The sequence below is a fragment of the Scyliorhinus torazame genome, chromosome 2 (genome assembly GCF_047496885.1).
Source record: "Scyliorhinus torazame isolate Kashiwa2021f chromosome 2, sScyTor2.1, whole genome shotgun sequence".
Taxonomy (NCBI): domain Eukaryota; kingdom Metazoa; phylum Chordata; class Chondrichthyes; order Carcharhiniformes; family Scyliorhinidae; genus Scyliorhinus; species Scyliorhinus torazame.
Genome location: NC_092708.1, coordinates 272,283,257 through 272,295,981, shown reverse-complemented (window position 1 = coordinate 272,295,981; position 12,725 = coordinate 272,283,257). Strand labels below are relative to the sequence as shown.

Genomic DNA, 12,725 nt, shown 5'->3' with positions numbered 1-12,725 from the left:
GTTCCACATTTATTGGGGGAAAACAAAGTACACTGACGCAATCACAATTTCACTGACCCTGTATATGATAATTACACCTCCTGGGGCATTGCAGTGGAGGACACATAAGCAGTGGTGAGGATTTAGGAACTAGGTGGGCTGCTAAATGACCCCAACTTGCAAAAATGCAAGAACTAGAAAATCACATTACTGGAAGATCTTTACCTGCTTGTGTATTCTCGAAGAGTTTCGTACAGCTCTGTTGCTGATAGGGTCTCCTCACTTTCCTCTCCATCCTGCTCCATAGGACAATCTGTTCAGGAATAAAGCAGTATCCCATTAAAGAATAGCACCTTGAATTCGCAGTGCCAGGGATCCGGGTTCAATTCCCAGCTTCCATCACTGTCCGTGCGGAGTCTGCACGTTCTCCCTCTGTCTGCATTGGTTTCCTCCGGTGCTCCTGTTTCCTCCCACAAGTCCCGAAAAACGTGCTGTTTGGTAATTTGGACATTCTGAATTCTGTGTACTCGAACAGGGGCCGGAATGTGGCAACTAGGGGATTCTCACAGTAACTTCATTGCAGTGTTAATGGAAGCCTACTTGTGACACTAATAAAGATTATGATTATTATTGCGTACACAGTCTCTCAAATTTTGTGGCTCGTCTAGATCTTACGATACAATTATCACTGTCCCCTAAATGTTCCCAACTGATACTTGATCAGGGGGTTGGATAGGGTGGACAGTGAGAGCCTTCTCCCGCGGATGGATATGGCTGGCACGAGGGGACATAACTTTAAACTGAGGGGTAATAGATATAGGACAGAGGTCAGAGGTAGGTTCTTTACGCAAAGAGTAGTGAGGCCGTGGAATGCCCTACCTGCTACAGTAGTGAACTCGCCAACATTGAGGGCATTTAAAAGTTTATTGGATAAGCATATGGATGATAATGGCATAGTGTAGGTTAGATGGCTTTTGCTTCGGTGCAACATCGTGGGCCGAAGGGCCTGTACTGCGCAGTATTGTTCTATGTTCTATGACTCGTCCCATTTCATACCCAAAAACTAGGTTTAGCATTGCTTCCTTTCATTGGAGTTGAAACATACTTATGCAGAAAATTCTCCTGAAGACTCTCAGAACTCTTGCCGCCCCCTCCCTTTACACTATTACTATCCCAGTCCATATTTGGATAATTAAAGCCCCCCATTATAACTATTCCATAATTATTGCACCTCTTTGTAATTTCCTTGCAAATTTGTTAGTCTACACCTTTCCAACTATTCATGGCTATAGACTATACCAAGCTCCAGTCTTGTTCCTTAGCTTCAATCAAATATATTCTGCCCTTGAACCCTCGGGGACATCCTCTCTTTCCAGCACTGCAATGTCCTCCTGAATCAATATTGCCATCTCTCCTCCTTTCCTGAATCCAGGAATATTTAATATCCAGTCCTACCTGGGCAAGTTTCCACATTGTTGGGTAGATACCAGTGTTGTAGCAGAATAGCTTGCTAGGGGTGTGGCTAGTTCTGGAGCACAGATTTTTATTATAATTGCCAGGACGTTGTCAGGGCCCTTAGCCTTTCAGCATCAACTGTTCAGCTGTTTCGCGAAATCATGTGGAACAAACTGAATTGACTGCAGATTGGCATGTGTGATGCTGGAGATCTCGGGTGAAGGCTAAATGGATAATCCACTTATGGCACTTATGGCTGAAAATGATTGCCAATCAGCCAACTTGATGGAGGGTGTGAAGATGGGACTTCATCTTCATAAGGACTATTTGGTGGTCACTCCTACTTATACTGTCACAGACAGATGCATCTGCAACAAGCAAACTGGTGAGGATGAGGCCAAGTATGTTTTTCTCTCGTTGATTCTGTGATAAATGTAAGAATTGGTCATCTTTTCCATTTTTCCAGTAATGTTACTAAAACCTGGGTTAAGATGCATACAGACAGTATAACTGCTCGAGCTGTGATTAAGTTGTCGTAATAGTGAGGTAATCATTGATTTGCAGGTGAAGTGTTCTGCTAATAGATCTTGAGAACCATTACCTTGTTTACAGATAGCTAGCTAATGGAATATCGTTTACATTTGAAGGACCCCTGGGGTATAGATAATCTATGAGGGGTATTATGTTTGGCCTCGGCGGAACAAATCAAAAGACATGTAGTAAGAAGAGACAAAAGAGTGCCTTATACTTTGGGTACAAGTGATGTAGTTAATGGGAGGAGCCAGGTCTGTCTGAAAAGTGTAGCCATCTCAGATGGCCACCTGCAAAGGACCATGGGAATTATGGCCCACCCAGGATTCAGACACACTCAGAGCTTGTGCGTGTATTTGCAACTCAGATAGCTAGACGCGATCGAAAACCCCGCTCGTTTGCATTCTAATGGCCCAATTCCCCAGAACAAAGGTAACCGATACAGATGCAGACTAACCGGCGCCACTCCCGTTGCTAAGAAAGCCCAAACAGCCAAGGTCAATGACCGCACAGGACACGCCCAGCCATCACGGCACCCGCCCCTTTATTGGCCAAAATCGAAGGTAGTGATCGAAGCCTGTCGAATTATTGGGTCCAAAGCTAAGGACCGCCCCAAAGAGCGCGAAATCCCAGAGGGATAAAAAGAGACACAGCCATGTGTTCGGTCTCTCTTGGCCCCGGCCTACGCCTAAAACCAAGTGCAGCATTATGACCAGAAGCCAAGTTCAAGACCAACGATCACTACCAGACGGATAAGCCCAGCAGAAACAAAGCCACTTCTTCTACCCAGCCACGCAAGATTCAAACAAAGGCCTTGTTCATCTGCATAGAGCCGGTTGCCCTGAAGTTAAGTATAGGTTATTGTAGTTGTCAGGTGTATTTTCTTTTTTTTTTTTTTTATAAATAATTTTTATTAAAGGTTTTCATAAAATATCAATAACAAAATAAGAAAAAAGAACCCAACAGGGTTAAGTACAAAACACAATCTAAAAAAGAAACCCCCCAAACCCCTCCCCCCGTACATAAATAATAAATTAACATTAACACCCCGACATAACACAACAGGTGTATACACCCTCATACCCTCCAGTGTAAATAACATAAACAAAAATAAAGTAACCCCCCCCCCCCCGAGCTGCTGCTGCCATTGACCAATGTCTATCGTTCTGCCAGGAAGTCTAAGAACGGTTGCCACCGCCTAAAGAACCCATGTTCCGACCCTCTCAAGGCGAATTTCACCCTCTCCAATTTAATGAACCCTGCCATATCGCTGATCCAGGATTCCACGCTTGGGGGCCTCGCATCTTTCCACTGAAGGAGAATCCTTCGCCGGGCTACCAGGGATGCAAAGGCCAGAATTCCGGCCTCTTTCAACTCCTGCACTCCCGGCTCCTCTGCCACCCCAAATATTGCGAGCCCCCAGCCCGGTTTGATCCGGAATCCTACCACCCTCGACACCGTCCTCGCTACGCCCGTTCAAAATTCCTCCAGTGCTGGGCATGCCCAGAACATATGGGTGTGATTTGCTGGGCTCCCTGAGCACCTAACACACCTGTCCTCACCCCCAAAGAACCAGCTCATCCTTGTCCCAGTCATGTGTGCCCTGTGCAGCACCTTAAACTGTATGAGGCTGAGCCTCGTGCACGAAGAGGAAGAGTTCACCCTCCCTAGGTCATCTGCCCACGTCCCCTCTTCGATCTCCTCTCCCAACTCCTCCTCCCACTTACCTTTCAACTCCACCACCGAGGCCCCCTCCTCCTCCTGCATCACCTGGTAAGTTTCCGAGATCTTCCCCACTCTTCCCCCCCCCCCCCAACCCCGAGAGCACCCTGTCCTATACTGTGTGTGGCAGTAGCCGCGGGAATTCCACCACCTGCCGTCTGGCAAACGCCCTTACCTGTAAGTACCTGAAGGTGTTCCCTGGGGGGGGACCCCGTACTTCACCTCCAGCTCACCCAAGCTCGCGAACTTCCCGTAGGGCAGCAAGGTAGCATAGTGGTTAGCACAATTGCTTCACAGCTCCAGGGTCCCAGGTTCGATTCCGGCTTGGGTCACTGTCTGTGCGGAGTCTGCACATCCTCCCAGTGTGTGTGTGGGTTTCCTCCGGGTGCTCCGGTTTCCTCCCACAGTCCAAAAAGATTTGCAGGTTAGGTGGATTGGCCATGATAAATTGTCCTTAGTGTCCAAAATTGCCCTTAGTGTTGGGTGAGGTTACTGGGTTATGGGGATAGGGTGGAGGTGTTGACCTTGGGTAGGGTGCTCTTTCCAAGAGCCGGTGCAGACTCGATGGGCCGAATGGCCTCCTTCTGCACTGTAAATTCTATGATATCTATGATAACAAACAGGTCCCCCAACTTTCGTATCCCTGCCCTGTGCCACCCCGAAAACCCTCCACCTGTTCTTTCTGGGGCGAACAGGCGGTTTCCCCCATAATGGGGTCCACGCCGAGGCCCCAACTTTCCCGCTGTGCCACCTCCACTGCCCCCAAACTTTGAGGGCCGCCCCCACCACCGGGCTCGTGGTATACCTCCTTGGAGGGAGCGGCAGCGGCGCCGTTGCCAGCGCCCCCAGACTCATACCCACACAGGACGCTGTCTCCAGCCTCTTCCATGCAGCCTCCTCCCCCTCCATCACCTACTTGCGCACCATCGTCGCATTGGCGGCCCAGTAGTACCCACAGAGGCTGGGCAGCGCCTGCCCCCCCCATCTCTACTCCGCTCCAGGAACACCCTTCTCACCCTCGGAGTCCCTTGTGCCCACACAAACCCCATCATACTCCCGTTAACCCGCCTGAAAAAAGCCTTCGGGATAAACACAGGGAGGCACTGGAACAGGAACAAAAACCTTGGGAGCACCGTCATTTTGATTGACTGCACCCTACCCGCCAAGGACAGCGGCAAAGCGTCCCACCTCTTGAACTCCTCCTCCATTTGCTCCACCAGCCTTGTAAAGTTAAGCCTGTGCAGGGCCGCCCAGCTCCTGGCCACCTGGACCCCCAAGTATCTGAAGCTCCTCTCGCCCTTTTTAGTGGGAGCTCGCCAACCCCCTCTCCTGGTCCCCTAGCTGAAATACGAACAGCTCACTGTTCCCCATGTTGAGCTTGTACCCCGAAAAGTCCCCAAATTCCCCAAGGATCCTCATTACCTCTGGCATTCCTCCCACCGGGTCCGCCACATACAGCAGCAGGTCGTCCGCATAAAGCGACACCCTATGCTCCTCCCCACCCCGCACGAGCCCCCTCCAGTTCCTCGACTCTCTCAGTGCCATAGCCAGGGTTCAATCGCCAGTGCGAAGAGCAGGGAGGACAGGGGGGACCCCTGTCTCGTCCCTCGGTGCAACTGAAAGTACTCGGACCTCCTCCTATTTGTGGCTACACTTGCCATCGGGACCTCATACAACAGCCTAACCCACCTGACAAACCCCTCCCCAAACCCAAACCTCTTCAGCACCTCCCACAGGTACCCCCACTCTACCCTATCGAAGGCTTTCTCTGCCTCCCCCTCCCTCACCGGCATCATGATAACGTTCAAAAGCCTCCGCACATTCGCATTCAACTGTCTCCCCTTCACAAACCCCGTCTGGTCTTCATGGATGATCTGCGGCACACATTGCAGGGGATCCTTGTCCCGCTTCAGGATCAAGGCGATCAGTGCCTGGGACATCGTCGGGGGTAAAGCCCCCCCCCCCCCTCCCGTGCCTCATTAAAGGTCCTAACTAACAGCGGGCCCAACAGGTCCATATGTTTTTTATAGAACTCGACCGGGAAACCATCCGGCCCCGGTGCCTTCCACGCCTGCATGCTTCCTATCCCTTTGATCAGCTCCTCCAGCCCAATTGGGGCCCCCAGTCCCACCACCAGTCCCTCTTCCACCTTTGGAAACCTCAATTGGTCCAGGAAACGGCCCATGCCTCCCTCCTCCCGTGGGGGGGCTCGGATCGGTACAATTCCTCGTAGAAGTCCCTGAAGACCCCATTGATGCCAACCCCACTCCGCGCCACGCTCCCTCCCCTGTCCTTAACTCCCTCGATCTCCCTAGTTGCGTCCCGCTTCCGAAGCTGATGCGCCAGCATCCGGCTTGCCTTTTCCCCATACTCGCAGACCGCCCCCTGGGCCTTCCTCCACTGCACCTCCGCCTTGCTGGTGGTCACCAGGTCGAATTCGGCCTGGAGGCTGCGCCTCTTCCTCAACAATCCTTCCTTAGGCTCTTCTGCATACCTCCTGTCTACCCTCACCATCTCCCCCACCAGCCTCTCCCTCTCCCCCTGCTCCTTGTGGGCCTAATGGAGATCAGCTCTCCCCTCACCACCACCTTCAGTGCCTCCCATACCATCCCTACTCGGACCTCCCCGTTGTCGTTGGTCTCCAAGTACCTCTCTATACTTCCTTGGACCCACTCGCTCACCTCCTCGTCCGCCAATCGCCCCACCTCCAAGCGCCACAGCGGGCACTGGTCCCTCCTCCCCCATCTCCAAGTCCACCCAATGCGGGGCATGGTCCGAAATGGCTATTGCTGAATACTCGGTATCCTCTACTCTCACTATCAGCGCCCTACTCAAAATGAAAAAGTCGATTCGAGAATAAGCCTTATGGACATGTGAGAAGAATGAAAATTCCCGAGCCCCCGGCCTTGCAAATCTCCAAGGGTCCACCCCTCCCATTTGGTCCATAAATCCCCTCAGCACTCTAGCCGCTGCCGGCTTCCTACCCGTCCTAGACCTGGAGCGATCCAGTGCCGGATCCAACACCGTGTTAAAGTCTCCCCCCATTATCAGGCCCCCCACTTCCAAGTCTGGGATCCGACCCAACATACGCCGCATAAAACCCGCATCGTCCCAGTTCGGAGCATACACATTGACCAGTACCACCCTCTCTCCCTGCAACATACCACTTACTATTATGCACCTACCGCCATTATCTGCCACAATGATCGATGCCTCGAATGACACCTTCTTTCCCACCAAGATCGCCACCCCTCGATTTTTGGCATCTAGCCCCGAGTGAAACACCTGACCTACCCACCCTTTCCTCAGTTTTACCTGGTCTGCCACCTTCAGGTGCGACTCCTGGAGCATAACCACATCCGCCTTGAGCCCCTTCAGGTGCGCGAACACGCGGGCCCGCTTAACCGGCCCATTCAGTCCCCTTACATTCCAGGTTATCAGCCGGATCAGGGGGCTACCCGTCCCCCTCCCCCGCCGACTAGCCATGACCCCTCCTCGGCCAGCCACGCGCCCGCACCCGGCCCGTTCCCCACAGTGGCATACCCCCGTCTCGACCACCCCCCCCCCCCACTTGCTCCAGCTCCTCCTTGACCTTAGCAGCAGCAACTCGATCTTTCACTTGTAGTGTTTTATGTTGCATGTCGAAGTAATCCTGGTGTATAAATAATCTATCTTTGAACTTGAACTGACCAATTGGTTGTTTGGTCTTTGATTGATATCCGGTAAAGCCTTGTGGTGGTATCATTTGACACCTGGCGACTCTGAAAAGCAATATCATTAATAACTGCCATATCTAGTTAATTTGGCAACATTATTGGTGATGCTGGTGGGATAATATTCCACTCATTAAAAAGAGCAACATTATTGGTGTCTCTGGTGCCGATTGGCAACAAAAGTCAAGAGCTCTCATCTGAACAGAGATGCTTCAGTTTGGTCCTGAAAGGTTCACTCTCTGCACAGAATAAAGCAAGTAGAAGTGTGGTTGTTAACTTTATTCATGAGTGATATTTGAATTGGTTTGCTTAAATGGAATATAGTGGCAGGTTTAAGAAGTTAAGGTTTTCTCTTTTACTTAAGAACTGTTGTAACTGTTAACTGTAAAGCTATGTGTTGGTTGCTAATGTGGCTAATTCTGTGTTTAAATTAAAGTTTGTTTTAACATAAAAGATACGCATGGTTCAGTGCTATCACTCCTGTGGTGCAGTAACATTTCCTCACAGTTTTACAAATTGTAAATAGTTGGGATCCCAACAATTTCCTCACCACCTTCTGCAGACCTAGTCTAACAGCAATGTCCTTTAGGACTTGGCCAGCTATGACAGTAGTCATGCTACTGGGCATCTCTTGATGATGGACATTCTCTTGATGATGGACATTGAAGCCGCAGTCCAGAGTACATTCTGCACCTTTGCCACCCTCAGTGCTTGCTCCAAATGGTGTTCAACATAGAGGAGTACTGATTCATCAGCTGAGGGAAAGCAGCAGGTTTAGTCAGTGGGCTGCAGAGTCAAGCACAACTATCAATTCACTTCCAAAACATTGTACTGAGTTCCCAGTCAGAAAAAATAAAATAAAACACAAGTATAGGGCAGCACGATAGCACAAATGATTAGCACGGTGGCTTCACAGCACCAGGGTCCCAGGTTCGATTCCCCGCTGGGTCACTGTCTGTGCAGAGTCCGCACGTTCTCCCCATGCCCGCGTGAGTTTCCTCCAGGTGCTCCGGTTTCCTCCCACAGTCCAAAGACGTGCAGGTTAGGTGGATTGGCCATGATAAATTGCCCTTAGTTTCCAAAAAGGTTAGGAGGGGTTATTGGGTAACGGGGATAGGGTGGAAGTGAGGGCTGAAGTGGGTCGCTGCAGACTCGATGGGCCAAATGGCCTCCTTCTGCACTGATTGTTCTATGTTCTAATTCAACAAAAGCATTGTATTTATATGCTTGGAGAGAATCGTCCTTAACAAAGGCTCCTATGCAGAAGAAAACCTGTTCTCGACAAAGCACAAATTGGAAATGAGAAGCTGCCACTTTGTTCTGCTAATTTCTTTTTTATGTACATACAATCATTCTAAATATTATCTGATTTCATGTAAACCTTGCAAAAACAATCAGGCTTTCAACCTGTCAAGAAATAAATGACGACGTGAAAGTATTATACTGCCACACAATCCATCGTGGAAGAAAGATGATCAATCTGGGGGCAAGAGGTTTCCCGTGCCAATGTTTCACCTGATGCCATAAGACCACATGGGATCCAGATCCGGACTCAATTTTGAGGACTCAAGGCAAATACCTGTTGATTGGATACAATTGTGCAACAGAAATGAAATTTATTTTTGTTGTGCACTCACTGTTAAACACTTTGTTTGATGGGATTAAAATCTGGTATAATGCAACTAAATAGTATTCTGAAATATTCAAAAATCAGCTCCATATTTAAAATTAAAAAAAAAAAATACTTTTATTCAAATTTTTTACATATTTTCAACAAACCTCCGCCTTACAGAAAAAAGAAAAACAAAGAACACATAAATAAACATCTTACAACTACATCACGAATTCCCCCAATATACATACCCCCCATTAAGCAAGCAATAATAAACACAGTAGAAAACACAAAGTACACCCCCCCCCCCCCCCCACCCGGGTTGCTGCTGCTGCTGACCACCTCCTAACGCCCCGCAAGAAAGTCGAGTTGCCACCGCCTGAAGAACCCGTGCACAGACCCTCGCAAGGCAAATTTTACCCTCTCCAATTTAATGAACCCTGCCATGTCGCTGATCCAGGCTTCCACGCTCGGGGGCCTCGCATCCTTCCACTGTAGCGGAATCCTCCGCCGTGCTACCAGGGATGCAAAGGCCAGAATACCGGTCTCTTTGTCCGATACCCCAAATAGTGCTAACCCCCAGCTCGGCTTAACCCGGGTGTTCACCACCTTAGACACCGTCCTCGCAATACTCCAGAACCCATCCAGCGCCAGGCACGCCCAGAACATATCGGTATAATTTGCTGGGCTCCCCGAGCACCTCCCACACCTGTCTTCCATCCCAAAGAACTTGCTCAGCCTCGCCCCTGTCATATGCGCTCTGTGAAGAACCTTAAATTGTATCAAGCTAAGCCTGGCACAAGGAGGAAGAATTAACCCTACCCAGGGCATCCACCCACGTACCCTCTTCTATCTCCTCCCCAAGCTCCTCCTCCCATTTACCCGTTAGCTACTCCACAGAGGTCTCCTCCTCCTGCATCTCCTGGTAGATCGCCGAGACCCTGCCTTCTCCAACCCACACCCCCGAGAGCACCCTATTCTGGATCCTGAGTGTTGGAAGCAGTGGGAACTCCCTCACCTGCTGTCTTACAAAAGCCCTTACCTGCATGTACCTGAAGGCATTTCCAGGGGGAAGCCCGAATCTTTCCTCCAGCGCCCCAAGGCTCGCAAACGTCCCATCTAAAAACAGGTCCCCCATCCTTCTAATTCCTGACCTGTGCCAGCTCAGGAACCCTCCATCCATTTTCCCTGGGACGAACCGATGGTTCTCCCGGATCGGGGACCAAACCGAAGCCTCTACCTCACCCCTGTGGCGCCTCCACTGCCCCCAAATTTTCAAAGTCACAGCCACCACAGGACTCGTGGTGTACCTAGTCGGCGGGAGCGGCAGCAGTGGGAGCGGCAGCGGTGCTGTCACCAGCGCTCCCAGACTCGTGCCCACACAGGACGCCATCTCCAGCCTCTTCCACGCCGCCCCCACCCCCTCCATTACCCACTTGCGTATCATCGCCACATTGGCAGCCCAGTAATACCCACACAGATTAGGTAACACTAACCCTCCTCTGTCCCTACTCCGCTCTAGAAACACCCTTCTCACCCTCGGGGTCTTTTTCGTCCACACGAATCCCATGATGCTCCTACTGACCCGCTTAAAAAAGGCCTTAGGGGTCAGGATGGGGCGGCACTGGAATACAAAAAGGAACCTCGGGTGCACCGTCATCTTCACCGACTGTACCCTACCCGCCAAGGAGAGTGGCAGCATATCCCACCTTTTAAATTCCTCCTCCATCTGCTTCACCAGCCTCATCAAGTTGAGCTTGTGTAGGGCCCCCCAGCTCCTGGCCACCTGGATCCCCAGATACCGAAAACTTCTTTGCGCCCTCTTCAGTGGAAGCTCGTCTATCCCCCTTTCCTGGTCCCCTGGGTGTACAACGAAGAGCTCACTCTTCCCCACGTTGAGCTTATACCCGGAAAAATCCCCAAACTCCCTGAGGATCCGCATCACCTCCGGCATCCCCCCACTGGGTCCGCCACATACAGTAACAGGTCATCGGCATACAACGAAACCTGGTGTTCCTCCTCCCCTCCGGACCAGCCCCCTCCAGTTCCTGGACTCCCTTAGAGCCATAGTCAAAGGCTCAATTGCCAATGCAAATAGCAAAGGGGATAGGAGGCATCCCTGCCTCAGCCCCGGTGCAGCCGAAAGTATTCCGACCTCCTCCGATTCGTGGCCACACTCGCCATCGGGGCTTCGTAAAGTAGCCTAACCCAACTAATGAACCCCTCCCTGAACCCAAACCTCCTCAACACTTCCCAGAGGTACCCCCACTCCACCCTATCGAAGGCCTTCTCCGCGTCCATCGCCGCCACTATCTCCGCCACCCCCTCCACTTTGGTATCATGATTACGTTAAGGAGCCTCCGCACATTGGTAATCAGCTGCCTTCCCTTAACAAAACACGTCTGGTCCTCGTGAATCACCCCCGGGACATAGTCCTCAATTCTGGGAGCCAATACCTTTGCTAACAGCTTCGTATCCACATTGAGGAGGGAGATTGGCTTATACGACCCACACTGTAATGGGTCCTTGTCCCGCTTCAAGATCAGCGAGATCAGCGCCGTGGACATCGTCGGGGGTAGGGCTCCCCCCCTCCCGCGCCTCATTGAAAATCCTCACTAACATAGGGCCCAGCAGGTCCATGTACTTCCGTTAGAATTCCACCGGGAACCCATCTGGCCCCGGTGCCTTCCCCGACTGCATACTCCCCAGCCCCTTGGTCAGCTCCTCCAGCCTGACTGGTGCTCCAAGCCCAGCCACCTACTCCTCCTCCACCCTCGGGAACCTCAGTCGATCCAAATATCGACGCATCCCCCCCCTCCTCTGTCGGGGGCTCAGACCCATACAGCCACTCATAAAAGTCTCTAAATACCCCATTTATTCCCACCGCACCCCGCACCATGTTCCCCCCTTTATCTCTAACTCCCCCAATCTCCCTCGCTGCCTCCCGCTTCCGAAGCTGGTGTACCAACATCCGGCTAGCCTTCTCCCCGTACTCATACACTGCCCCTTGAGCTTTCCTCCACTGCACCTCTGCCTTCTTGGTGATCAACAGGTCGAACTCAGCCTGGAGGCTTCGTCGCTCCTTGAGTACTCCCTCCTCGGGGACCTCTGCATACCTCCTATCCACCCTTAAAATCTCCCCCACCAATCTCTCCCTCTCTCTCCTCTCCTTCTCATTGTGGGCCCTCGTGGAGATTAGCTCTCCCCTCATCACCGCCTTCAGCGCCTCCCAGACCACCCCCACCTGCACCTCCCCATTATCATTAGCCTCTAGATAGCTTTCAATGCACCCCCGGATCCGCCCGCTCACCTCCTCATCCGCCAGCAAGCCCACATCCAGGCGCTGGACCCTCTCCTCCCCTAGCTCCAGTTCCACCCAATGCGGGGCATGGTCTGAGATGGCTATGGCCGAATACTCCGTGCCCTCCACCCTCGGGATTAGTGCCCTGCTCATAACGAAGAGGTCTATCCGGGAGTAGGCTTTATGGACGTGGGAAAAAAAAAAGTAAATTCCCTGGCCCCCAGCCTGACAAACCTCCATGGGTCCACTCCTCCCATCTGGTCCATAGCCCCCTCAGCACCTTGGCCGCCGCCGGCCTCTTATCCGTCCTGGACCTGGAGCGGTCCAATGCTGGATCCAGTACCGTGTTGAAGTCTCTCTCCCCCCCCTCCCATATTATCAAGCTCCCTGCCTCCAGGTCCGGAATCCTGCC

The 12,725-nt window shown here is 51.6% G+C and overlaps 1 protein-coding gene across 1 annotated transcript in view; it reads right to left on the bottom strand.

The window, feature by feature from the left end:
- The window catches only part of ubr1 (ubiquitin protein ligase E3 component n-recognin 1), a 398,703-nt gene that overhangs the window by 28,355 nt on the left and 357,623 nt on the right, over positions 1-12,725 (bottom strand). The window contains exon 40 of the mRNA XM_072487581.1: positions 205-292. Coding sequence (XP_072343682.1) covers positions 205-292 — 88 coding nt within the window. The remainder of the gene's footprint in view (positions 1-204; positions 293-12,725) is intronic.